General features: G+C 36.4%; 1 protein-coding gene across 1 annotated transcript in view; it reads right to left on the reverse strand.

Moving 5' to 3' along the window:
- The window catches only part of uvrag (UV radiation resistance associated gene), a 98545-nt gene that overhangs the window by 65896 nt on the left and 6368 nt on the right, over nucleotides 1-26281 (reverse strand). Inside the window, exons 4-8 of the mRNA XM_042732801.1 lie at nucleotides 25547-25708; nucleotides 25296-25370; nucleotides 25080-25165; nucleotides 10479-10584; nucleotides 3337-3463 (exon numbers count right to left, since the gene is read on the reverse strand). Of these exons, the coding sequence (XP_042588735.1) occupies nucleotides 3337-3463; nucleotides 10479-10584; nucleotides 25080-25165; nucleotides 25296-25370; nucleotides 25547-25708 (556 nt within the window). The remainder of the gene's footprint in view (nucleotides 1-3336; nucleotides 3464-10478; nucleotides 10585-25079; nucleotides 25166-25295; nucleotides 25371-25546; nucleotides 25709-26281) is intronic.

Below are 26281 nucleotides of genomic sequence, written 5' to 3' on the forward strand. Positions count from 1 at the left end.
AAACTGAAGCAAACAGGTGTTCTAATGACCAAAAGGACTAGTAAACGTGTGTCCCCTTGCTCTCTAGCAATATTTTTTTTTTTCAATTCTTTAAATTTTCCTCTTCGTCTGTGGAATGCCTCTACATCTGACGTTTACAGGCCCATGGTCCCAAGCACAACTACCGATCATAACAACGTCAAATCGCTTTTACGGGCATAATTTACAACATGTGCGCGGACGTGACGAGAAATTAGAGCGAGGGAAATGGTGACAGAAGGCTTGACCCTGCAAAGCTTTATTCTGTGCTTCAATGGAAACGAGGAAGCGCTCAGTGACCAGAACCAGCAGGGGAGTGCTAGAGCGCATGACTGCAGCTTTGTACATTAAACAGATATGAGACGTGGTTACACTTAAATAATTTTGTGCAATTTCTGGCAATCTCCCTTTATAAGTGGGATAAACTACGGTAGTTTTGGAAGGAGGCTTTCATGCTGTTTGTAGGACTGCTGGTCCGGTTAGTATCACAGCAAATAAGTGGTGACTGACAATAGCTTAAAGAACCATTAGTGTTTAAATGAACTTTAGGTGTGGGGCATTTGTAAGCGGGAATGGGAAAGGCAGGCTTCAAATAAGAGGGCTTTGACAGGAAAGAAAAAAATTGTAAACTCTAGTTTCTTTCATGTCACTCGCTGAAGAGAGCGCTTTTCTCCCTTTTCTTTACTAATAATAACCCATTGAATATCTTTTACTGAGGAGATATTTGCAAAGAAGGGAAAGGGAAGACCAAATACACATTTTTATACATTGTCTTAACACTAAATAGAAAAGCCTTAAACATCAACAACTGCTAAGTGCATATCTTACGATATTGACATTTTATGAACACAAAAGAAAAATCCTGCACAGTAATATAGCAAAAATATTTAATATAGCAAAAATTTTGTTAATTATTTCTTGAAAGAAAGAAAGAAAGAAAGAAAGAAAGAAAGAAAGAAAGAAAGAAAGAAAGAAAGAAAGAAAGAAAGAAAGAAAGAAAGAAAAGAAAGAAAGAAAGAAAGAAAGAAAGAAAGAAAGAAAGAAAGAAAGAAAGAAAGAAAAAGAAAGAAAGAAAAAGAAAAAGAAAAAGAAAAAGAAAAAGAAAAAGAAAAAGAAAGAAAGAAAGAGCGAAAGAAAGACCAATAAATCTCAGAATGAAGCGGGGGGCAGTTCAAATAATGCTTCCCTTCAGCTCTTAAAACGACCTTTCCTGTGTGTGATTGTAAATGGGCCGCTCCCTTCAGCTCCAGTCAGGACAGGCTTCTCTCGACAGAGGCTGTTGGGCAGACGTCATCCATCTAGAACAGACCTTTCCCTGAACCTCAGATATGTTCTGTTGTTTGTTTCTACACACTAGAAGGTCATGAACACAATGCATTGTGGGATGGCAAGTGCCAGGCCACTCCATCATTATGGTTGTGCAAGCGTGCGTATATGTATTCTTTATGAACCCACAGTATGCAGCCCAACCCTCTAATTAAACACCAGCCACCACATCAATCAAACTCACCTCTTCATACCTCCCGCCCATGCACAACATTTGGCAAATAAAAAGAGCGGGATTTAGAAATCAAACATGAACGGCAGGAGGCTGTGACGGATGGGCCAGTATGGAACTTTAGATTTGGATAAACTCTGTATGTTCAATGTCCGCCTGCACAGTCTGAATCTTTGATGGACGCAGTGTAGAGTAACAAAAGAGAATAATGAGACCACTAAATCACAACAAACATAGGAGGTGGTGGTCTGGTTGGGCCAAAACTTCAGAAGTGCCATTTTGCTACAAGAGGATTTATCATTATATAAAATGACAAAATATGACTAACAACATGGTTTAAATAGGCATGTAAATAAAGTTTAGCAAAACATTTGCCCGAATCCGTCATGACAAGCAATGTATATGTCATTTGATTGGGCAGTACCACACATATTCAAATCTTTGAAAGAGAATACAAAGTGCTCTGAAAATGGAATGTCCAAATTCCTTCTTATAGAAGTGTAGTGCTGTCAAATGATTAATCACATCCAAAATAAAAGTTTTTGTTAACATAAAATGTGTGTACTGTGTATATTTATAATGCATGTATAAATACACAGACATACAGTATATATTTTGAAAGTATTTACATGTATACATTTATATTAGTGCTGTCAAATGATTAATCACAATTAACTGCATCCAAAATAAAAGTTTTTGATTATATAATATGTGTATAAATTGTGTATATTTATTATGTACTGTATATATACTGTAAATACAAACATGCATGTATATATTTATGAAAAATGTTATGTTTATGTTAAATATATTTAGATATAAAATATTATATAAATATATACACATGTAAATATATATATAAATATTTTTAAAAGATTTACTGTATGTGTGTGTGTTTTTATATATACATAATAAATATACACCATATACATATATTATGTAAACAAAAACTTTTATTTTGAATGCGATTAATTGTGATTAATCGTTTGATAGCACTAAGGTGCAATGGAACGTAAGATTCCCGACATGATTCTATAAGGATGGCATCAGTCGAACACAGCGAACAAAACGATTAATGGTAAATAATAGCATTTAGGCAAATCATTGAGTCTAAATTCCTGACATTATTACAAGATCCTAAAATCCTTTTGGCAAACGTTTGCTGCAACAGGTGTGTGAAACATGGCAAATTATCTTTATTGCTAAATCACTCACCTGCTAAACAAATGCTTACAATGCTATTTGTGTTTTTTATACATCATTGAGTTGTTTTTTTTGTTGTTTTTGGGTGGTTGGTAGATACAGATATCAACTTGAATGGTATCACAAATGACTAATACATCACTAAACATCAAATATGTTCTAAATGGCTGCAATTTTATTGCTTCCTGCAACTTTTTCAGTTTAAGTGAGAACAGTAAAAATCTTTTATGCTGGACTCTGCTTGAAGGCTGGTTAGATGTAAAACAACTGCCTTGCTCAGTTCAAGGCATGGAAATACATTTACATGAGAATGTGGACAGCCGGCGTTTTAAATCTGGAAATACATTTTAGCAGATGGAACTCTATACGGTCCTCCAAAGTACTGGAACACGCATGAAGTTACATCAGTGAAAAATAAGATGAAGAGTTTCACAACACATTCAGTCTGACACACAGTTTTGGAAGAGAATGTTGCCTGATTGCAGATGTGTGGGGATTTGAACCACTGGTGTATAATAGTATAGAGGAAGAAAAGGCATTTGAATACATGTAATGTTTTTATTAACCCAAGTAGAACAGATCTCTCATTACTTGGATGGTTTGAGGAATTTGGTTACCTTTCTTTACAAGCTGCACTCTCTCTTTCTGCATCATGTCCATCTCTCTCGCCAGTGCCTTCCTCTGTCTCTCCAACTCACACCTCAGAATCCCGATACGTAGCTGCATACACTCTCTCTCTTTTTTCTGGGGAAAGAGACAACATAATGGTGAATCACTTTAGAGGACTAAAATATGTTCCTATAGAAAACTTATTTCCAACAAATAAAAAAAAATATATATATATATACGTGTGTGTATGTGTGTTTTTCATATCAGACACAAATATAATATATATTTTTGCATTGCCCTGTAAAGCACTTTGGAAAGAAAGCACATGCCAGAAACATTCACATTAATGTAATATAAGAGCAAGGGATGATTTTTTTTAAGCAGATTACAGCAGACATCAGTGGCAGATCTTCCCTCAGCTTCTCCAGCACCCAGCACAGATGAGTCCACAGCAGATCTATCTAATCTACATCTACAGCCCTGCGGCTTTTGGGACTGTTAGTGAGCCAAGTGCACTAATGAGGAACAGTGATCTGACGAGGGTGAAAGCGAGATCGAGAGCAGATAGGAGAAGAAAGAAAGAGTGAGAGGAGAGATAACACGCAGGGAAAGTTCACTATGTCTTTAAACTCTATGATTGGTGGTGGTGATCCCTATCATAACCAGAACTGTAGAGTTTAATGCAGAGCAGGACGGAGGAGCATCTCCAAATGTTTGATCCTCATGCCCTCTAGGGTCCAGTGGATACATATATAGGATAAACAAACACTCAAACATGATGCAATTTCAGAAACGCACAGCAAGGAAATCAATTTGATGTCTTTATATACAGAGGCATAAGTGCAAACCACAGGGTGCTAGGGAAATGGAGTGGAAGTGATAGGAATGAAATCTCCAGGATCTACTGGATCTTGTATTCCTGCACTTGGCAGCTGAGGAAGTGTCAATCAAAGAGATTGTGATAGCAGCTCTATCTTCAGATAGCTTGAGCCCTTATACAGTGGGAAAAGACCTAGATCTTGCGTGTTTACTATCAATGCCACTGGCACGATAGATGTATGACATTTAACACATAGCTAAACATTTCAAAAGCGCACATGCACGCTACAAGATTTTTTTTAAGGAAAAAGTAGGGACTGATACACGGATTGATACTGACGAGAAAAAAAAATCATTTTCACAATTTTCTTGATATTTAAATTGTACACTACTTTGTGCAAAAATAAAATAAAAAAATGACATTTAAAATGTAAAATGTTTGAATTTAGCCATCACAGCATTATTATTATAATTATGAAAGGTTTTAATTTTGATATTCTTAAGATTACATTTAGTAGTTATTAAATTCTGATTATCGGCGCCGATATTAAGCATTTTATGGTTATCGGTATCAGTTGTTTTCAAAACCGATTTGCCGATAAAATCATTTTTTTTTAAAAATGTAAAAAAGGTTTTTGTCAGAGCCCTTGTTATTCTTAATTTTGACATTAATTTTCATTTTTCACCAGACATATACATCGGTTGAAAATATCAGTTATTGGTCTACTTGATCTGTAATAATCAGTATCGGCCCTTAAAAGCCCATATCGGTCAACCCCTAGCAAAGGTAATCTACATGTAAAAATTGGCAGAAATTAACATGCCCAATTAAATATCCTTTATATCCTATAATGGAAAATATATCAAAATCAGCTATTAAAAAACATAAATATCATAAATATAAAAACAAAAACAAATGTCAGGTGAAAAAATACAATTAAATAAAGTTAGCAAATAAATAAATACATATATACATAAATAGCTCTTCTAAAAAAAACATTTGATTAAACAAAAGATTACCAAAAGATTAGTTGTACACTAGCATACAGTTTATCTTCAAAGCAAGCACACATGGACTAAAAGCACAAACCTTTAAGGCATGAAACTCACATCCTCTCACACACTAAAATCACAGTCTGCTCTAATCGCCAGTAATGAGAAAGTACAGAATAATTAAATTAGCATAGCAATAACCGGTACAGTGTAGTGAGCATGCATGGGCTGATTGATTGCCTGAAGTGCACTAATAGGCTCAAAACTGACCTGAGGCCAGGGAGAAGTGACAACATGGCTGTTTCAGCAGTGAACGCTCTGATCTGTAATCAGCTTCGCATAACCTCAAGCCTGAGGAAAAACTCAAAACAGATTTTTGCTCATTAAGCGCAGTAACTGATACACTTTGCAGGAATTTCAGACCCTCGCTGACCTTTCATGTGGTCCAGGTAGCGCTTATGTGATTGAGGGAGAGTGTCAGCTATTAGTGTAAACGTATCCTGAAATTTGACATGCAGAGAAGTCCAGAAACTTGCCAATTCGTTTTTGGAAAGGAAGAGACTTCACAGTCATTCACAGAGACTTGACGAACCACCTAAGATAGACGTGTGATAATATTCCCAGCATATGTAGGCTTCGGAGGCATTTTAGAGTATTTGGATTGATATTGTGTGGGATATTGTTACACAAATTAACTTGGAATTATCGAATGCCGTACTGTGTTTGCTGTGCTTGTGCGTGTTTGTTCATAAGATATACGCCTCTCCTCAACTTCATTTCACGTCACAATCATTTGGGTTCAAGCAACAGTGAGAGGAAAAAAATGAGGTGACTCATTCTTTGCTTTGGCAAACCAAAAAAAAAACCTGGAACCAAAAAGGCTCATATGGTAAACAAAGTTTGAAAACAGAACGGCAAAACTCCAAAGAAAATGACAGACCACCAAGATACCAGGACAGCGGAAATCAATAGAAGGTCCTGTGGACATCTCAACCCCTGAGAAAACAGCATTTCAACAGGTGGAGAGGCTGCCGCTATACAAACACTTAGCACTTTAACATCAAAGCCAGATGGAGTGTGTGTGTGGTACGGGCATCTCAAGTACTGGCGTCTTGACTCACAAGTGTGTGAGAAGGTGAATGTGAGTCAAGGAGTCTTTCATTCTCACTCATTCAAACAATTTCTGGTGTCATTCTAGGATGTGGAACATTTCAACATATTTCTATCCTAAAAACATATTCAGGCACATTTATTTTGGTCTAGCTGATCTCCTTGTATGGACAAAATCGTGTTTAGCTAGTTAAATGGTTGGTTTCCCAGCTGAAAAGTGCCTAAGATTCAACGAAAACCATCTAAACAGATCAGCCTTACCAACCAGCCAAGGATGGGAGACCAACTAACCACCTAAGGCTAGTTAAAGCCATTTTTAAAGAAGGAATATGATGCTCCTGTCATGAAGGCTATAGTAAACAAACTACTACTACTGTTAAAATGTTTTAGGTCAGTAAGATTTTTAATGTCTTTGAAAGAAGTCACCCAAGGCTGTATTTATGTGATCATAAATACAGTAAAAATAGTAATATTGTAATTTATTATTAAAATTTAAAATAACTGTTCTATTTTAAAATGTAATTTATTCCTGTGGTTGAAAGCTGAATTTTGAGCTGCCATTACTATCAGTCTTCAGTGTCACATGATCCTTCAGAAATTATTCTAATATGCTGATTTGGAGCTAAAGAAACATTTCTTATTGTTGTCAAAAAACAGTCAGACTGCTTAATATTTTTGTGGAAACCGTGATACATTTTTTTTTCAGGATTCTTTGATTAACAGAAAAGTAAGAAAAAAGTAAGAAACAGCATTTATATGAAACCGAAACCTTTTGTAACATTAACTTTTGATCAATTTAATGTGCTTAATTGTTGAATAAAATACTTATTTTTGAAGCAATAAAATAAAAAGAATCCAAAAGAATACAAAACAAAACAAATGGCATCTACAAAACAAATGTTGCTAGACCATTGGTCGCCGCCTATGAAGGCAGCGCACTACGCTTTGGATCACAGTTCTGAAGAATTCGAGAGAAGGAGAAAAAAAATATAATGTGTGTGTGATTATGGTTATTCTGAGTGGAAGATGTCTGAGCATTTGCAGCCTACTGGGAGAAGACAGACTTTTGAAGTATTGTTAACTACAAACACAACTTGAAAACCTCTCGGAACGGCTGCGTTTTTGCAGCTGCTGACTGCCACCTCCAAAAATCCTAAATATGTTTTCCTTTTACTTTTCATTCTTCTGCAGGATACAGTGAGTGTGGAAACACAAACAGAGGATTTTTTAGTGACAAGACCATGGTGATACGTAGAGGAGGGATAACGCAGTGGGATTCGGGACCTCTAAATCCTTCAAAACACAGGATACAAGAACCACCCGAGGACCTAATGGCATATTTATGAGGATCTGTGTAACATAAGATACACAACGCTAAGGCGATTTACTACACTGCTGCTTTTTGTGTTAAGTGACTGGGTACCCTGACTTCCTGTCTAAAACTGAGGGTACTTGCACCAGCATACTGAACACTCATTCTCACCTGCAAAAACAATGTAGTTGGCAACAGCTAAAAAGATTTAGTGCAAAAAATGAACTCATGAGTCATCATGATATGTGACCCTGGTCCACAAAACCAGTGTCAATAAATAAGCTTTCCATTGATGTATGGTTTATTAGGATCGGACAATATTTAGCCGAGATACAACTATTTGAAAATCTGGAATCTGACGGTGCAAAAAAATCTAAATACTGAGAAAATCGCCTTTGAAGTTTAAATAAATTAGAAAAGGAAATTTACAAAATATCTTAAATGGAACATGATCTTTACTTAATATCCTAATGATTTTTGGCATAAAAGAAAAATCGATAATTTTGACCCATACAACGTTTTTTGGCTATTACTAAAAAGATATCCCAGCGACTTAAGACTGGTTTTGAGGTCCAGGGTCACATATATTATATACAGCCTAATTGCGCAGCATCTATGCATATCTAGCTTACTTGAACATACCCAACAAATAACGGCATGGGGGCATGTTGGTTTCCTTTGCATTGAAGCAATAACGAAGAGCCGAGAATTTTTTTTATATATATAAACATTTAACAAAAACCGACCAATTCACTATCTCAACAAATTAGAATATGGTGACATGCTAATCAGCTAATCAACTTAAAACACCTGCAAAGGTTTCCTGAGCCTTCAAAATGGTCTCTCAGTTTGGTTCACTAGGGTACACAATCATAGGGAAGACTGCTGATCTGACAGTTGTCCAGAAGACAATCATTGACAACCTTCACAAGAAAGGTAAGCCACAAACACTCATTGCCAAAGAAGCTGGCTGTTCACAGAGTGCTGTATCCAAGCATGTTAACAGAAAGTTGAGTGGAAGAAAAAAGTGCGGAAGAAAAAGATGCACAACCAACCTAGAGAACCACAGCCTTATGAGGATTGTCAAGCAAAATCGATTTAAGAATTTGAGTGAACTTCACAAGGAATGGACTGAGGCTGGGGTCAAGGCATCAAGAGCCACCACACACAGACGTGTCAAGGAATTTGGCTACAGTTGTCGTATTCCTCTTGTTAAGCCACTCCTGAACCACAGACAACGTCAGAGGCGTCTTACCTGGGCTAAGGAGAAGAACTGGACTGTTGCCCAGGGGTCCAAAGTCCTCTTTTGAGATGAGAGCAAGTTTTGTATTTCATTTGGAAACCAAGGTCCTAGAGTCTGGAGGAAGGGTGGAGAAGCTCATAGCCCAAGTTGCTTGAAGTCCAGTGTTAAGTTTCCACAGTCTGTGATGATTTGGGGTGCAATGTCATCTGCTGGTGCTGGTCCATTGTGTTTTTTTGAAAACTAAAGTCACTGCACCCTTCTACCAAGAAATTTTGGAGCACTTCATGCTTCATTCTGCTGACCAGCTTTTTGAAGATGCTGATTTCATTTTCCAGCAGGATTTGGCACCTGCACACACTGCCAAAAGTTGGTTAAATGACCATGGTGTGGGTGTGCTTGACTGGCCAGCAAACTCACCAGACCTGAACCCCAGAGAGAATCTATGGGGTATCGCCAAGAGGAAGATGAGAAACAAGAGATCAAAAAATGCAGATGAGCTGAAGGCCACTGTCAAAGAAACCTGGGCTTCCATACCACCTCAGCAGTGCCACAGACTGATCACATCCATGCCACGCCAAATTGAGGCAGTAATTAGGAGCCTCTACCAAGTATTGAGTACATGTACAGTAAATTAACATACTTTCAAGAATGCCAAAAAAATTCAATGATTTTTTTTTTTTTTTTTTTTTTTTTTGGTCTTATGAAGTATTCTAATTTGTTGAGATAGTGGATTGGTGGGTTTTTGTTAAATGTGAGCCAAAATCATCACAATTAAAAGAACCAAAGACTTAAACTACTTCAGTGTGTGTGCACTGAATTTATTTAGTACATGAGTTTCACAATTTGATTTGAATTACTGAAATAAATGAACTTTTCCACAACATTCAAATTTATTGAGATGCATCTGTATATATAAACACAGTACACATTCATATATTATGTAAACAATTTTTTTTTATTTTGGATGCGATTAATCACGATGATTCGTTTGACAGCACTAATATATACAGTAAGTACTTTTACACATTACAGCTAATAGTACATTAGTTTTTAATGTTTTCCAATTGTCCTTTCAAAGACGTTCACTAAAGTGAATTGCTTGTCTGTTACACTGCTATTCTGCTTATCAAAACTGTCTGGTGGGCAGCCATTTTATGCTGCGGCGCCCTGGGAGCAGTTGGGGTTCGCGTGCCCTTGCTCAAGGGCACCAGTCATTATGCTCAAGGCACCCACAATTCCTGCCGTTATTGAGACTCGAACTCACAACGATTGGGACTGCCATTCCTCGACTCTCTAACCATTAGGCCCACGAAATCCCCCCTATTCTGCTGGTTTAACTGCCATTCTCAAGAGAAATTCGAGACAATATCCCCACTAGAGAGTGAAGTACTGAATTTTAAATTGTGTTTGACAATCTGCTATAAAATTCTGTCAAGCATACAGCGACTGTAAATTTAGCCTTTTATACTTGCAGAGGTGCTTTACAGAGTCTTACCGTCAGTGGTATGTACCAGGTGTAAAGGAAAAGAAAACCCAACAGGCCAGAGAGGATTTATGAAGTTAGAGAACATAGAAAGCATACAGAATATAAAAATAATCCTGAATGAATAAGAGCACACAAGCAGACCTAGACAACCCAAGAAATCCCACCAGTTTGATTTGTTGAGTCTCACCTTTTCTGTGCAGGACGCTGTTGTCCTCAGTTTCTCTTCAATTTCCTTCCCGATCTTCTGAACGGTCACCTGAGTCTGTTTAATGGCTCTCTGGGCCGTGTGCAGTCTGTGGAGGAAACACACACACATAGGATGCATCACTTTTAGGGTTGAGAATCTGAGGAAGAACTGGTTCCAAGTACTGGAACTGAATGATTTCATGACATGAATGCAGACAGAACATTGTAATAAAATACTCAGACTGAGTCTCCTTCACCACGGAAAACAGATGATGTTTTATCAGAGCTGTGAGCCTAATAAAAATACTACAAAGTCAAAAAAGGCACACTGAATCTTTTATTGTGTTTTTCTGACAGTTGCTCTCAACAAGCAACATTTAAATTGACCTGTATAGTTCAAACTACAAAACAAGTGACTCTTATGATTCTTTTTGATGAAGCAGAAAAAAAGACTAACTAAACGGAAATTACTCTGATTTTAATCTAAAACATTTAGTCTAGTTGTTAATGTATGTACATATATATACACATATATACTGTGTATATATATATATATATATATATATATTACACATATATACACACACATATTAAGATATTTTGATTGTTCTGAGAGGCATGAATGTTCTTCAAAAAGAAGTAATTTAGAACATGATACAAAATAATGAGTAAATGATGAAAACATTGTAATTTCTAGGGGAATTATTTCTTTGAATTTGAAAAGTTTTGAGCGATTGTATAACAAAATCAAACTAAAACACAATCAGTGATTGGATCTTGACTCAAATCAATGGAATTAGGTCAATCAAATGAAGGATGACAGCGGACATATGTAAACACACACACACAGATGTAATGGAAACAGAACTGCCGCATGTGAAGGGGAGATGATCTCACATGGTGACCGATTTCAGATTTATATTTGCGGTAATTAGAGAACACATAAACTGAAACCTCATGACAGGACCGCTGGACCAAAGGGAGGTCAGGCGTTGGTTTTGTAATGTTTGTTTATTTCCCAAAGGCAATGGGCTTGTTAAGATAAACTTTTATAAAGAACAGGATTGTTAAGAGATTAATAACACTGCAGATGGGTCGCCTCATTGTGCCTGTTTTTGTTTGCACCATGGTTCTCATTTGGTGCCTCGTTTTCTGACTCATCTGGTTTTACAGCCACACCAAATGGTTTCAATACCCACTGTTCAATCACATTGGTACGGTGAAATTTTTGATTCACCTGAAAGGCATTCCAATACAAGAGGGTACAAATATTCTGTCAAAGTGGATAAGATTGATTTTAATACAGTCCCAGAAATGTAGTTTATCTACTTGTCCAACCAACTACAGACAGTAGACTGTAAAGTGTTTAGGAAACCTGTTAGAAAACAAGTCACCAAATAAAAGCGATTCCTTTTTTTGACACTAGGGGCACAAAAAAACCCACCTCACTTTTGAAGTCCACAAACAACTTTTTTTATTGTACAGAAAAAAGATTTTTTTTAACATGTTTGCACATTCTGGTTTTCTCAGAAAAATAACAGCAGCATAAGACAACAATCTGTGAACTACAGGAGCTATCAATCAAGGCTTGATTGCACTCATATGAGCTTTCAGCACCACAAAGCCTCATGGGAAAGAGAATGAAGAAAAAAAAATCTCCAGGCCTGTTAGAAACCAGAAGAATCCATACACATACGATCATCGCACAGGAAAATGCACATTCATTTTTACACTACTTTTACATTACCATAGCTGCTGTTCTCTGATTGGCTGAGCAAACGGTTGTAATGTCTATATTTGGAGATCAAGCTGCCATTTGCTATTTGCTAGCGTATTCCCAACTCATGAGACTTACATGAACGGTGGCTGGGAGCTCGACCACAAAATCTTTAATCGGTGGTGTAGGATTTACTTTGTTTCACACTCTCCTCGCTCATTCAACCTAAATTAATAGTTCTTTCTCTGTGTTTTTGAACAGTAGGATTAGCACATTCACACTGGAGTCCCTCAAAGAGAATCGTAAATGCACATGGCCGGGTTAAAAACAAACTAGACACAAGGCAGAAGCTAATTATCACACAAACTACAGCTGTTGTGCAGTTAAAGTCAGGTTTCAACTAAGGAGTCAAGGCTAGCCTGTTTTGCCCCTGCTGGAAGGTATCATAACTACACCATTTAGTTGTTTCCATTAACAGTCATTCAAAATAAGCTTAAAAAAAATTGCTTATACAGTACCATTTAAAAGTCTGGGGTCAGAAATTAATAGATTTTTTCAGCAGGGATGCATTAAATTAGTAACAGCAGACTTTTACATTGTTAAACAAATATTTTGATTTTTTTTTCATTAAAATCCTGAAGAAAATATATCATGGTTTCCACAAAAAATAATAATAATAATGCTGAAAATTCAGCTTAGCTATCACAGGAATAAGTTACATTTTAAAATATATATAAATAGAAAACTGTTATTCTAAAATAAAATAATATTTGACTTTATTAGTGTTTTTACTGTATTTTTACATTAAGTACACACATCAAAGACGTCATAGCCAGGTGCAAGATCAAAGGACACATTCAAACAGAGTTCCAATTGATTACACCTGTTAGCAATCAAAATCAACCGTGTGAACAGCTGTAATATATCACAATTAAGGCAAGAAAGCCACATTGAGACAAAATTTGAATGCAAACACAAACACTACATGGTCAGGTACAGCTGCTACAATTTTACAGTTTTCTCAATATAAGTGATGAACACTTACGTTATACAGTCAACTATGATGAATATTGTGTTAGTTTTTAGGATATTTGTATTATTAGGAAAAGTAAAAAAATAAATCACAGATCTTTACCGAAAACCCACTGACCGTAATACACTTTTGCATGGACAGAGCTACCATGATCCTACAACACTGAAACGTAGCTTGCCTATTAGTCAATTTAATCAGGTACGTCTTTGACCGAAACGTTGCCACTTTTAAAAAAAAAATTCTAAATAAAAGGTAGAACAACAGTGTGCGGATCTTTTTTTTTTTTAAATTTTTACTGTATTTTTGATCAAATAAATGCAGCCTTGGTGAACATAAGAGACTTGGGATATATCGCTAACATTTAAATATATTACAGTAGATGTTTGACTTCAAAAGTGAGAAACTGACTTTTATTTTGCCTTTCACAGCTCAGAATAGTCACTAGTTATGGGTTTAGATACATTTAGATACATTTAGACTCATGAACCTCCTTGATTTTGGCATTTTGAGAAATCCTGGGAAAACTGCAAGCACCGCATTGAGCGCAACAGGGAGAGATTTTCCTTTCACATGCTGACAAAAACTTTTTAATGTATCTTCCCATCTGTGGGGCCTTTTTGAATCAATTGCGGGGGCCACGAGTCCTTTGTGACATGGTTTTATGATTTTTCTAACACTGCTTTCTTCCCAAAGCTCTTAGGCTGATGACTTCATTACGTCACACGTCATTCGTTAGCAATCATCGAATTGCAGCAATCCAATTAGAGGTCCAAGAAAGAACTGAGAGATGGCCAGCTTCTGATCCAGACCATCAAGATTCTCCTACGACTAGCTTTAGAGAATTCAAAGAGTTTGTTGACAAAGGTTAAGTGCCAATATCAGCACGATGAAACAATGCAGACTAATACTCCCTGAGCAATTCATCTAGGTTACATTTCAGCCCTCCTGTGACCACATGGGTCCAAAACTAGACCTTCAACCAAGCTAAAATACTCTACATCTGCTAAGAAGTACATTCCTTAAAATCCAAAAGCTAAAAAGCTACCATTTCCATAAATCCACATATTCTTCTATATACCTCTTTTTCTAAAGCTTGAGATCAGAAAACTACTCCCCTCACGCTCTTATTCGGAGCCTCCCTTTGCCTCGTCTCTCACTTTTCCCAGCAGAACTCTGCATGAGCTGACCAGGTCATAAATCAATAGGCCTTTAAAATCTACCCTGTAACAAGTTCACACAGCGACAGGAAAAATGTTTTTATTTTATCAGCCGTGTCTCTCTCGCTTGTCATATGCTGGGTGATATGGCATGTCGATAAGTCAAGCAAAAGCTGATTTGACATCTTTATCGTCACCGTGATTGAGATGAAGAAATCTGATAGGCCACTTCCCCCAGGTGAGCGGCAGTTATCACCCAATCGGATTTCACGCATGTCTGCACTCTTATCAGCCCTCAACACGTCTGCCAGTCAACACCTATCTCCCCCAGCCAATCAGAGAAGGGCACAGGAGGTTACCCAGCAACTGGCAAGTCACCTCAGACATCAAACACACACAACAACTTCCAGCGAATCAAGTGGTAGAACTTAGGCAATGTTTTTGCAATCAGCACTATTACTATACTTTTTATAGTGATTTTAACAGTGCTCTAACTAGCATTTAGAACACATTACCAACCACACAGCAATAGCCATAGTAACACAATATTTAGAAGAACTTAACAACAGTAAAGCAATTCCCTAGAAACCGCAATGCCAATGACCCTATGGAGCACCTTAGCAACTACATTACAATGCATTAGCAATGCCCTAACTATTACCAAAAAAACATTTAGCAAATAAATAAAAATGTGCTAACTATGACTCAGAACACCATAGAAACTGCATAGCAACACCCTGGCAACCACAATGAACAGAAGAGAGGCATTAAAACCAGAACAAGAAGGACTGAATGGGGGAAAAAATAATAATAAACATAGAAAAGCATTAACTCTTTGACCTGAAACATGAATTAATTCATTCCAGAGTTGCTGGAACAAGAACAGAGATGCATTAGTGTAAACAGTGTTCTCTCTTTCGTTTCAACTTTCAACATTTACCTCTTGGTGTGTTTATGTATTTACCGTTCAGTGAGAACCAAATAAATCTCGACTAGTGTTTGTTTGCAGGACAGCAGCGCAGCATTGTAAAACCAGGCTGAAAATAAAACAGGAAATGAAAACAAAGACAGATGCTACATGAGAAGAACAAAGATGCACTCTGAGAGGTTTTGAAGGCCACCTTATGTCATATCCTGAAGCGGCCCGGGCAGAATGAAGCTGGTCAAACCCAATTACATTTTGCTGCCCAATCATAACATTACCGCTGGTAAAAATGAAGATCCTGAACAGTTACTGTTCTTCAGTTCTCACTGCCATTTGTCTTCTCTTGTCTCTGTTCTGCAGAACCTCCTATACATACAGCAAGTGTAAAAAAATGACTTATTAAAGTCATCTCTTATAATATTTCCAATATGTATACAATCAGGTGACAGTTTTGATATGTTAATATGGACATTTGTCTTCTCCAATTCCTCTTGGCTGTATATGACTACAATAGTATTAATATTATGAATTAGGTTTCATTTTTATATGTTCAGTTTTCTTTTCAATTTTAGTTTTTTTAATTAACTATTTTATGTGCTTTATTTTATTATACTTCAACTTAAACTTATTTCAGTTAGTTGCCATAGCATCATTTAAAAAAAAAAATAATTTAAACTTTAGCTTCTGCAACAAATATTTATATTTAATTTTATTTCAGCTTTATTTCAATTTCCAAAAATGATCTTTAATAGTTATCAATAAAAACACCGGGCTTTATTTAAATGGACATTTTAATAAAAAAATAAAAATAAATAAAAATCAGAAATTAAGGCTACCATTTTTATATTTATTTATCTTATAAACATTTTTATCTTATAAATGTTACCATTTTACTCCATTTTGTTCTGTTTTATATTAATAATAATAACTCTTTTTTTCTCACAAACGTTACTGCTTTAGTCAATTTTACCCTTTTTAAAAAAATATAATTCATACTTTATTTTATTAATATTTAATTTTTATTCAGAAAGTACAGTGTACAGTAATTTAATTTACACATTATCTGACAGAACTCCTTAAAAATGTACAATAATTTACTTTTTTTAAAGCACCTTTGCACCCATTTCATAGAATGGCTTTCATATCATTTCACCTTTCACTTTTAAGCAAATGCTCCCATGGAACATTCCACGGATCACTTTGTGTGTGTGTGTGTGTGTGTGTGTGTGTGTGTGTGTGTGTGTGTGTGTGTGTGTGTGTGGAAAAGACAAAGAAAGGAAATGAAATCCAGTCTGTCTCGTTGGTATCTACAAAATGAAGGGATGAAAAATGTTTTCTGTCTCTTTTTTTGTTTGTGTAAATGCTGATAAATGCCCTTATATCAGGTGACGTCCAATGTTCTGCTGTTTTTGCCATTGCTTTACGTCCTCTTTCCATCCTGGAGATACGGGTCACACACACACAGTCAAACACACTGCCAAAGCCACAGATCTGCTTGCATATCACGCATAATTTACTTTGAAGAACTCTTAGATCCAGTCTAAACTAATGCTTCAACGTTACACTCAACCTGCTTCCCCCAAAAAAAGCATTGTACTCATTGCACTGGTATGAATATGCCCAAAGTGTCACTGATCGATACAGTTTTCATCGTAGGCTAATGATTACACTCACAGTATATAAATCAAAGATAACGTATGCAGCCTTCGCAATGGAATCAGACATTTTGGGTCGTGCTCAGGAAAACACGCCACATCTGTTAACCTGCGTCCAAATACCCTATCCACAAAAAAAGAAACAAAAACACTTTCTTTGCACAATGAACAAGCGACAAGACACGGAAAAATCTAGAGCGCAAACAACTTGAAGGGATGTGAGCCTGAACGGAAAAGAAAACAAACACACAACTATCTACAATGGAGCTCTACCTGCTGCTCAAACCAGGAGAATGTCAACACACGCCTCCATCTCCACACACCTCAGAACTCGCCATTGTCTCCAGTACTGGAGGGGCAGATAAGATTGTGCCGCATGGAAACATTTTGGGCTCTGACCTTCCTGCCTTGTCTTTGCTGAGAGACGGCCAATCCTTTGACACCTCGCCATGAGATCATCCGTGTTCATTTTTGCTCAATAACAGTTTAATTTAAGGATATTTTGGCTCAGTCAGGGTAAATTTAAGCCTGTAGGTGAGTAATCTTGGGTTTTGTTTGTTGGCACTTCGGAATTACAACCAAAGGGATACAAATTAATGCCATTTTTTTTTTTAGAGCTGGAAACCTACAAATCCTACGTTCTTTAAGGGAAAACAGCCTTTTCACAGGAATCAGAAATACTTGGTCGTGCTTATCAAAATACACCACATATTTTAACCTGTGTTCAAATATACTTCACAAAAAAGGTCACAAGAACACTTTCGTTTGTTGGAATCAATAGCCCTATAGGCAGCGCTCTGACAAAGAGTTCCAATCCGTCACATGGTCCTTTCAGAACAAAGGTCGACAAAAATAAAAAAAATAAAAAAGTACAGCGCATTGGTAAATTAAGGTCTGTAGGTGTGTGTTTTGCTTGTTGGCAACCAAAAGGTTACAAATTGGCATCCATTACATTTTATTTACAGCTATAAATATACAAATCCATGTTCTTTTAAGCATAAACATTTTAGGTATTCAGTGTAATATTTTGGATGACCTATTATTTAACAAAAAATTTACATAACCTGGAAAGTAGCTAGCATACAAAATAAATGTCTGTATTCATCAAGCTCAACCTTTCTACCGTTACCAAAGGAACTGTTTAAATATATATTTATGTAAATATATTTATATAAAAATACTAAAATATTTATATTAAAACATTTATATAAAATATTACTGTACAAATACATTTTATTATATACAAATGCATTATATTATATTATACACAAAATATTTTTATTATATACTATAGGAATTAATTTTATCAATAACTGAAAATCATCACTCGTCCTGGATCTTACTGAGTGGCAGCTTAATTTAGACTAAATCGCTTAATTTGTAAACCCTGTTACTCATTCTGGCATATTAAGTTACTTACTATTTATTAATAGAAAAAAAAATCAAGAACTGTATTTAAACTTCTCATATGCTGGTTAAAAAGGTACAAAAGTGTACAGAAAACAAAACAAAAATTTCTCATTATTAAGCATGCCCTTTCAATCAACTCTTTATAAAAAAAATAAAAATTAATTAAAGGGGTCATATGATGCAATTTTAAGTTTTCCTTTCTCTTTGGAGTGTTACAAGCTGTTTGTGAATAGATAAAATACCTAAAGTTGCAAAGAATAAATTCTCAAACCCAAAAAGATATTCTTTATAAAAATTAAACACCACGATGTGGGAAGATTTGCATAACGCCGCCCAAATGTTCACGCAAAGAAAGGCGGCATAACTTTTATTCTCTCTGTAGTATTGTTGCCGCCGCCATGTTCTGGAGATGCTGTGTTTCGTTGTGAAAGCTTTGCTTGGCCTTCCAAAAGAGGACACAACTAGAAATTAGTGGTTAAGTTGTATTTACAACACTGATCCAGAACAGTTCACCCGAAATATTCAGATGTGTGCAGCACATTTTACGGAGGACTGTTTCCTGATCCTGGGAGAGTAGCCTACATTGCCATCTGTGTACACAGGCTGTTTCTCTAAAGTGGGGCAATTCCAACTTTGCAAGGACAGTCTGGCGCCTCTGACTCACAGCCTGTAAGTACGTCTTCATATTTAAAGAATTTGCCACTGAAGATTCAAACGCGAGTTTTGAGCAGTGTAGAGTAGTGCTTGTTGTTTAACGTTTCTCCGATCACAAATGCAGACATGGTTTTATGTGGCGCAATACACAACGCAACGTGTTTAAAAAGACAGTATAAGTCATTATAATCAGTAATGATGTCTCCACTGGATGCAACAAATGCCTTGTTTGTAATGGGTTTTATTGGTTTTGTCTCGTCGCTCTGGGACACGCCATGACAGTATGGTAAGGGGTGTAACATTTTCATCACACGCTTGAGGCTTTCGGCCAATCACAATGCACTGGATAACTGGCCAATCAGTGTACACCTTGCTTTCCAGAAAGATGAGCTTTGTAAAAATCGATGCATTTCAGAAAGGGGGGGCATAGAAGGGCAACAATAATGTACAGTTTGTGGAAAATAATGTTTTTTTTAAACCTTTAACCGCATATTGCATTACACCAAATAAACAAAATAATGTTCTTTTTAGCAACATCACATGACCCCTTTTTAAAAAAAATACTTTTTTTTAAGCCCCACACCTTTTTTGTGCTGTGAAGAATTGCTGTTTAATTAAATAAACAAGGCCATCACCTTAGTGTGAGCCAAAAAGCTTTCGTTTATTTTATAACAGGACCAAAAGGGAAAATTCTTTGACAAATCCAGCTGCAGAAGTTCTAGATCTGCAGCTTAGATCATGTAAGCTGCAGATTTGCTGTTTTCAGGCCCACAAATTATCCGACCCTCCAACTCACGGCAAGGAGGCATTCAGGCTGGCTGACCCTTACATCAAGGTCTCTCTGCACATTCAGTTGAGTGCTGCAGTGCTGCACTCCATCCCAAGTTAGATTATTACAGCTTTGGGACTGCGCTCCATTATGAGCGTTACATAAATTTGCATAAAAACATTACAGCCATTCAACCCAACAGACAGGAAAACAAAATTAAGCACACACATAACAACTCTACAGCGCATGCCAAGAGATGGAGCAAACTGAACAAACGCAGTCTACATGGACCCAGAGTGATAAGACTTTACACTGAAGGTCAAAAATTAAATATAGAAAGGGACGCCTTTCAAAAACAAAGAGAGCTAACTTGCTGTACTTCCTATGTGGGCAGCTGTCTACATACACAGCATTCAAACCAATAAGAACTCATAAACGAGTCATAACTTCAATAAAAGTATTCAGTATCCAATCAGAGCACACCTCACTTTTCACAACGAAGAGCTTTGTAAAAATTGATGTGTTTCAGAAAGTTGAGGCAGAGAGAAGCAACAATAATGTACGGTATGTGGAAAATAATTAGTGCTGTCAAATGATTAATCACAATTAATCACATCCAAAATAAAAGTTTTTGTTTACGTGATACATATATATATATAAATACACACACATGCACACATTATGTATATATAAATTCAAACATGCACATATATATTTAAGAGAAAATATGTTGTTTATTTATTAAATATATTTATATATAATATAAATTACATGAATTTAAATTTATACATGTAAATATTTTTTAAATATATACTGTATGTGTGTATTTATATATATACACAGTACACACACATATATTATATAAACAAAAAAAAATGTTTTTTTTTTATTTTTGACAGCACTAAAAATTTGTTTTTTGAACCTTAAACTGCATAAACACATTGCATTACACCAAATACACAAAGTAATGTTCTTTGTAGCAACGTCATATGACCCTTTTAATGTGCACAGGCCTTGTAGAAGGTGATGGAGAGATGCTGATGCACTTGATTCCTTTATTAAAGCTTCTCTATAAGCGGTGCTCCAATATCCCCTCGTGCCTTCTCTACACTATTATTAACACAGCCTCCCACAATGCCCTGAGAGAGCAAAACACCAGCATCCATTTTCAGCCGGGTGATGGGGAGGTTAAGGCCGAGTTTGTTTTTCTGTGAGGCATGGCAGGCGTTACTGGTCCTCAAGGCTGTTGCTTCAGGGTTTTAGGAGGCTAGCATGAACCCAGCTGTTAAAGTCGTACCCGATAATCCGGTCCAGAACCATGCCCTTCGGCGGGGGTTGAAAGGCACTAAAAGCAGGAAGGGCTTATCGCCGCACAAACCACGGGGTCACACTCTACTCCCTGAACTTTGCCACACATCACCACCTCTGTTCTTCACCAGCTACTTTATTTATTAAAGTGAGGGAAATCAAACTGCACACCTTCAAGAAGGAAATAAAATAGTGCTGGGCAACGATTAATCATGATTAATCGCATCCAAAATAAAAGTTTCTATGTACATAATATATGTGTGTGTACTGTGTATAGGCTATTTATTATGTACATATTTATATATTTATATGCATGTATATATTTAAGAAACAGTTGTTGTTAATATATTAAATATATATATATATATATAACATAAATTATATGAATATAAGTAAATACACAAATACATTAAAATATTTTCAAAATATAATCTGTATGTGTTTGTCTTTGTATGTACATAATAAATATACACAGTGCACAAACATATATTATGTACACAAAAACTTATTTTGGATGCGATTAATTAATTAATCGTTGCCCAGCACTAAAAAAAAAATATGCAATTTTGATTGATTATCTAATAGGAACAGTTCATCCAAAATGTTCAACAGTAAAAAAAACAGAAGGCAGAATCTAATGGAGAACATCCGAAAAATTGGATATAATACACTAGATTTAGTCATGTTACAAAGAATACAAGTCTAGATATGCCAGTTCTTCACACTCAGCAAGGATTTTGAAAGAAAGTGTTGATTATTCCCAGTGTGAACCAGCTGTGAGGGGTGATGGGAGATAAAAAGTTGAATTCATACACGAGCAGGAATTTCCTTTGGCTTGCTTAAGCCTTGCTGAGATCATTTCCTTTATAAGAAAGTACAGGAAGGAACCAGGAACCAAAGAAAGCAGTGAGGCCTGTGAAACACCTTTTCCATAGACACAAAGCTGCTTTGGCCCACTAACACACAATCGTAAAAAAAAAATGTAAAAGAAAACACTCTTAGAACAGTGCTTTGACAACTAAGACTGATTTAGATCAGCGAATGGCCACTTTTTTCCCACCAGCGGCCCGGTATAGCATGACGGACGGGCTGCCTGCCCTAGAGTAGCATAAATCGCACATGCAGAGGAAACATTTTGCTTTTGATTAATGATTCATTTTATTAGAAGACTAACTACTTTGATTTTTTTGTTTTTCCTCTTTTCCTCTCGGTTTTATTGCTACTTGAATTTGTCAGGTTGAGTTAATCGCTGACAACACAGCACTGTCAATCAAAAACAAATGTTTCCTCAATGCTGATAAAAACCGCCACCATCCACCCATTCAACACAGAACACGACAACAGGAGATTTTACGCCAAAGTGCTATACACACTTTACACACACAGTCTCTTCTACGTGTATTTCTTACAAACAAACGGAATACTGCCAAAACATAATCACGTGAAATCAATCTGCACTGATTACGAAACAGACAAGTTTAGTCCAATTACAAAATGAATGATTCTTATGAGTCAGTTGTTTTTACTGTTGCACAACCAGTATAGTCTGATGCCCAAACGAATAACTTTTGAGTCTGTTTTCTTAAGCGAATCAAAAACAAAGCGCAGCCAGTGTAGTCTGACTCCCAAATGAATGGCACTTATGAATCTGTTCTGTGAATAAAAAGCATATAGCACAGTCGGTGTAGTCCGATTCCTAAACCAATGACTCTTATGAGCCAGTTCTTTTAAGTGAATCAAAAACAAACAGGGCTAACCACTGTAGTCAACAGATTACCAAACATGTAACTCTTCTTAGTTGGAATGGAACACACAACACAGTGTAGTCTGACTGATAAATAAATGACTCATTTGAGCTGGTTCTTTTTAGTGAATCAGAATAATATAGCACAGCCAGTGTAGTCAGATAATTGAACAAATGGCTCTTTAGGTCAGTTCTTTGTAGTTACTGACATTTCATTTGACAAAAAATGATGAGTTTTGTGAAAGGTATTTCATAGAAATAAATGAATGTTACCAGATTTTTTTATTTATTGGTTCACTATTGTTGTTTCAGATATATTATAGTGCAATGATTGGATTGGATTTATGCCACCACATCAAAGACTGTAAAGTCATTAAAAATCCTTTGTATGTAGGGCTCCACAATTATGACAAAAATCACACTTGTCGATTATTCCCTTGAAATTGTAATTGCGATTATTAATTATGATTATCACAATTTATATTGAATGATGTTTATACCATTGTTTGATGCAACTGTATTTTTATATGAAAATAAACAAGCTGAAAACACTCAACTTTTAGTGCTTTTCTATAGTTTTAAGCCTCAAATGTCAACTATACATCGGATTGGTTTCTTCTTTAAATTATATAAAAAAGTAACAATATGAATGGTATTATAATGTTATGCTATAATTAAAATTAAAATTAAAATAATGGGAAAAACCCTTAAGTAGAAAGAAAGAAACGCATCTTAAGCACACAGAATAACATAAATAGACTTTGAACGATTAATTGCCGCTTTGAACGATTACGTAATTGTGGCGTCCATAATTGTAATTTTGATTAGAAATTCGATTAATTGTGCAGCCCTATTTTAAATGTATTCATTAATAAAATCTCAGTTAGTAGTAGAATATTTATTAATCCATCTATCCTTAAAGTACTAAAAGAATTATTAAGAAACTGGAATCATGAAGAGCAATTGAAAACATTAAATTCTTCCCAATTCCCATCCAGGCACCAAACATTTTTTTTTTTCTCTCCCATTATTAATTTTTAACACAGACGTCCTTCCAAAAACTAAACAAGTCCATAAAAATTACAAAGAAAGCTGGAGTAATGCATCCCATGCACTTTTCTGTCAGTCGGCGTGTGCATACAAATATGCGACCTATTCCTGAGATTTCAGAATCTCGGCCAAGACATGGGCCCACCTCAGGCCAAAGCCAAGATATTGCACAGACTCCTAATCAAGACTACCAAGAGACTCACAAACACCATCACATGTAGAGAGCAGCAGCCTCCAGCAAGCTCTAGATCACCGTACTACAGCACAGCGCTGAGGGGCTGCCCTACATTCCACACCAGAAAATATGCACATGGCCGTTGAGGTGCGTATGAATGAAGGTCTGAAAAAAAACGAAACACTTTAGTTTGGTGAGAAAATAATGGAGCGTTTACAGCTTGTGTGCTTCTTAACAACATCTGTGGGATCAAAGATGTTTCTTCAGATATATAATGTTGACATTGTAACACTGCAGAAGTGTGTTCACACAGATAAATCTGAATATGGGAAGTGTGTCAGAGTTACTTAACACTTTCTTCAAAGCGCCTTCTTTCCAAAACATATTTGGATTAGAAGAGAGCTGCTGCCATCTAGTGCTGCAGTGACGCTACAGCAGAACATTAAGCCAACATTCAACGCTATGACAAGGTAGACTAATTTTTCTTCCTTGATTTCTTGCGCTCCTCATCCATCAGGTCTTTTATCCAAGGATTACAGCTTTCCAAGACTGCAAAAACATCAGTCATCTTTGGCTGAAGAAGAAGACGCCACCCTGCAGCAGGGGTCCAATTTGGAACAAAAATGCACAGAGCGCTATCTGGCGGACGAAGAAGGGAACGTTTCTTGACTTTGATGAGGAGAACTGCTTCTGGGACTCAGACGGGAGGATAATAAAATTCTGGAAGGCAACTGAGGGAGTTTCATTGGAGCTGCACGTGTGTTAAAAGCAAATGCTGTTCCTGTAGGAATGAAATTCCTATTTTTTTGCAACAGCAGATGTATTACTATGTATTATTATTATGATTAGTCTTCAAACAACTACACTTTTGTAGTATTTTATTATAATGTTACCCCTTAAGTACATGATTTTGGAAGGAGCTTTGCACTGTGAATGTAAAAGTTTAATAAAACCAGAAAGTCCTTTTTTCTATCATATGTTCCTTTTAAATTGAGCCTGTCTCACCTCAGTAAAGAGAAAACACTGTAGGAGTTTCTGACAGAGCTCTGGTCCACCTGAAGCAAACTGTTCTTCTTCCTGTCAGAGCTTTCCTGTGGGAAAGAAAACAGCCCATGAGTTTCACAATGAGTCTCTTCTTACCATATGAAGAATGAAAAACCCAAGAGATATGAGTGAATTCGAGCTCTGATGGATGAGAAGGTTTGAAGATAGCCTGGATACCTTCTGATCAAACTCAGCTGCATAGTAGCCATCGTTCAGTCCAAAGATGATCTCATTTGGATTTCTGGAGCGAATCTGAAGGAAAATGGACAGAAAGAAATTTTTGTTTGGATGACAAAACAGTTTTGTTTGGATGTGTATTTGAACCAAGTGTTCACTGGTCATGGAAAGCACAGGTGTGAGAGAGAGGGAGTGGGATCAAAAGGAAAAGCAAGAGATGCGAGTGTGAATCTATATATTTGACTCCTCACCTGTTGTCCTGTGTATCTGAGCCCATCTAGGTTGACTTTCCACTCAATAAGCAGTTGGTACTGTTCTTCCCTCCCACCCCATATTCTCACCACAAAACACGACACAGATGTGTCCAAGAGATCTGGAAGCATTGCGAAATCTAAGCTCCGCCATGTTGGGTTCTGAAAAACACAAACAAACTAAATTACGAACACATGCATGGTCAAATAACTTTGTCCTGCTACTTCAAATACAGATATTCCCTTACCGGGCATCAATAAACTGATAACAACAAACATTCAGCCATGATATATGATCAAAGACAACAGCAATTTAGACTGTGAAACATATTGATTTTGTTAATAATAATGCATGAGCGTGGCCTGTCATCACAGTCAATGATGCAGCAAAATGAAGCCAAGCTTTCAAAGACAGACAGTAGAAACAGATTTGCAAAACTGGAGGCTAAAGAAGGTCTTCCTCCAAGAGGATGTGCAGCTGACAAAACTACCATCATAGTGACTAGGTCAGCAGAAATAAATACAAAACAGCCATCAACATGACCACCCGAGTGGATGGAATGAAGGGATGATTACATGATTATTTCACAAAAGAGGAAAGTGGTACAGAAGGACAGGAAGCAAATAAGTAGGGGAAATGAAGAAAAAAACAAAAAAGGGGCAGAGAGGTGCAAGAAGAGGTGCAAGTTTTTGATTGTGCTGAACGAAACAGTATCAGTAACACAGGTTTAAATT

This window comes from Cyprinus carpio, chromosome B10 (genome assembly GCF_018340385.1).
Source record: "Cyprinus carpio isolate SPL01 chromosome B10, ASM1834038v1, whole genome shotgun sequence".
NCBI lineage: Eukaryota > Metazoa > Chordata > Actinopteri > Cypriniformes > Cyprinidae > Cyprinus > Cyprinus carpio.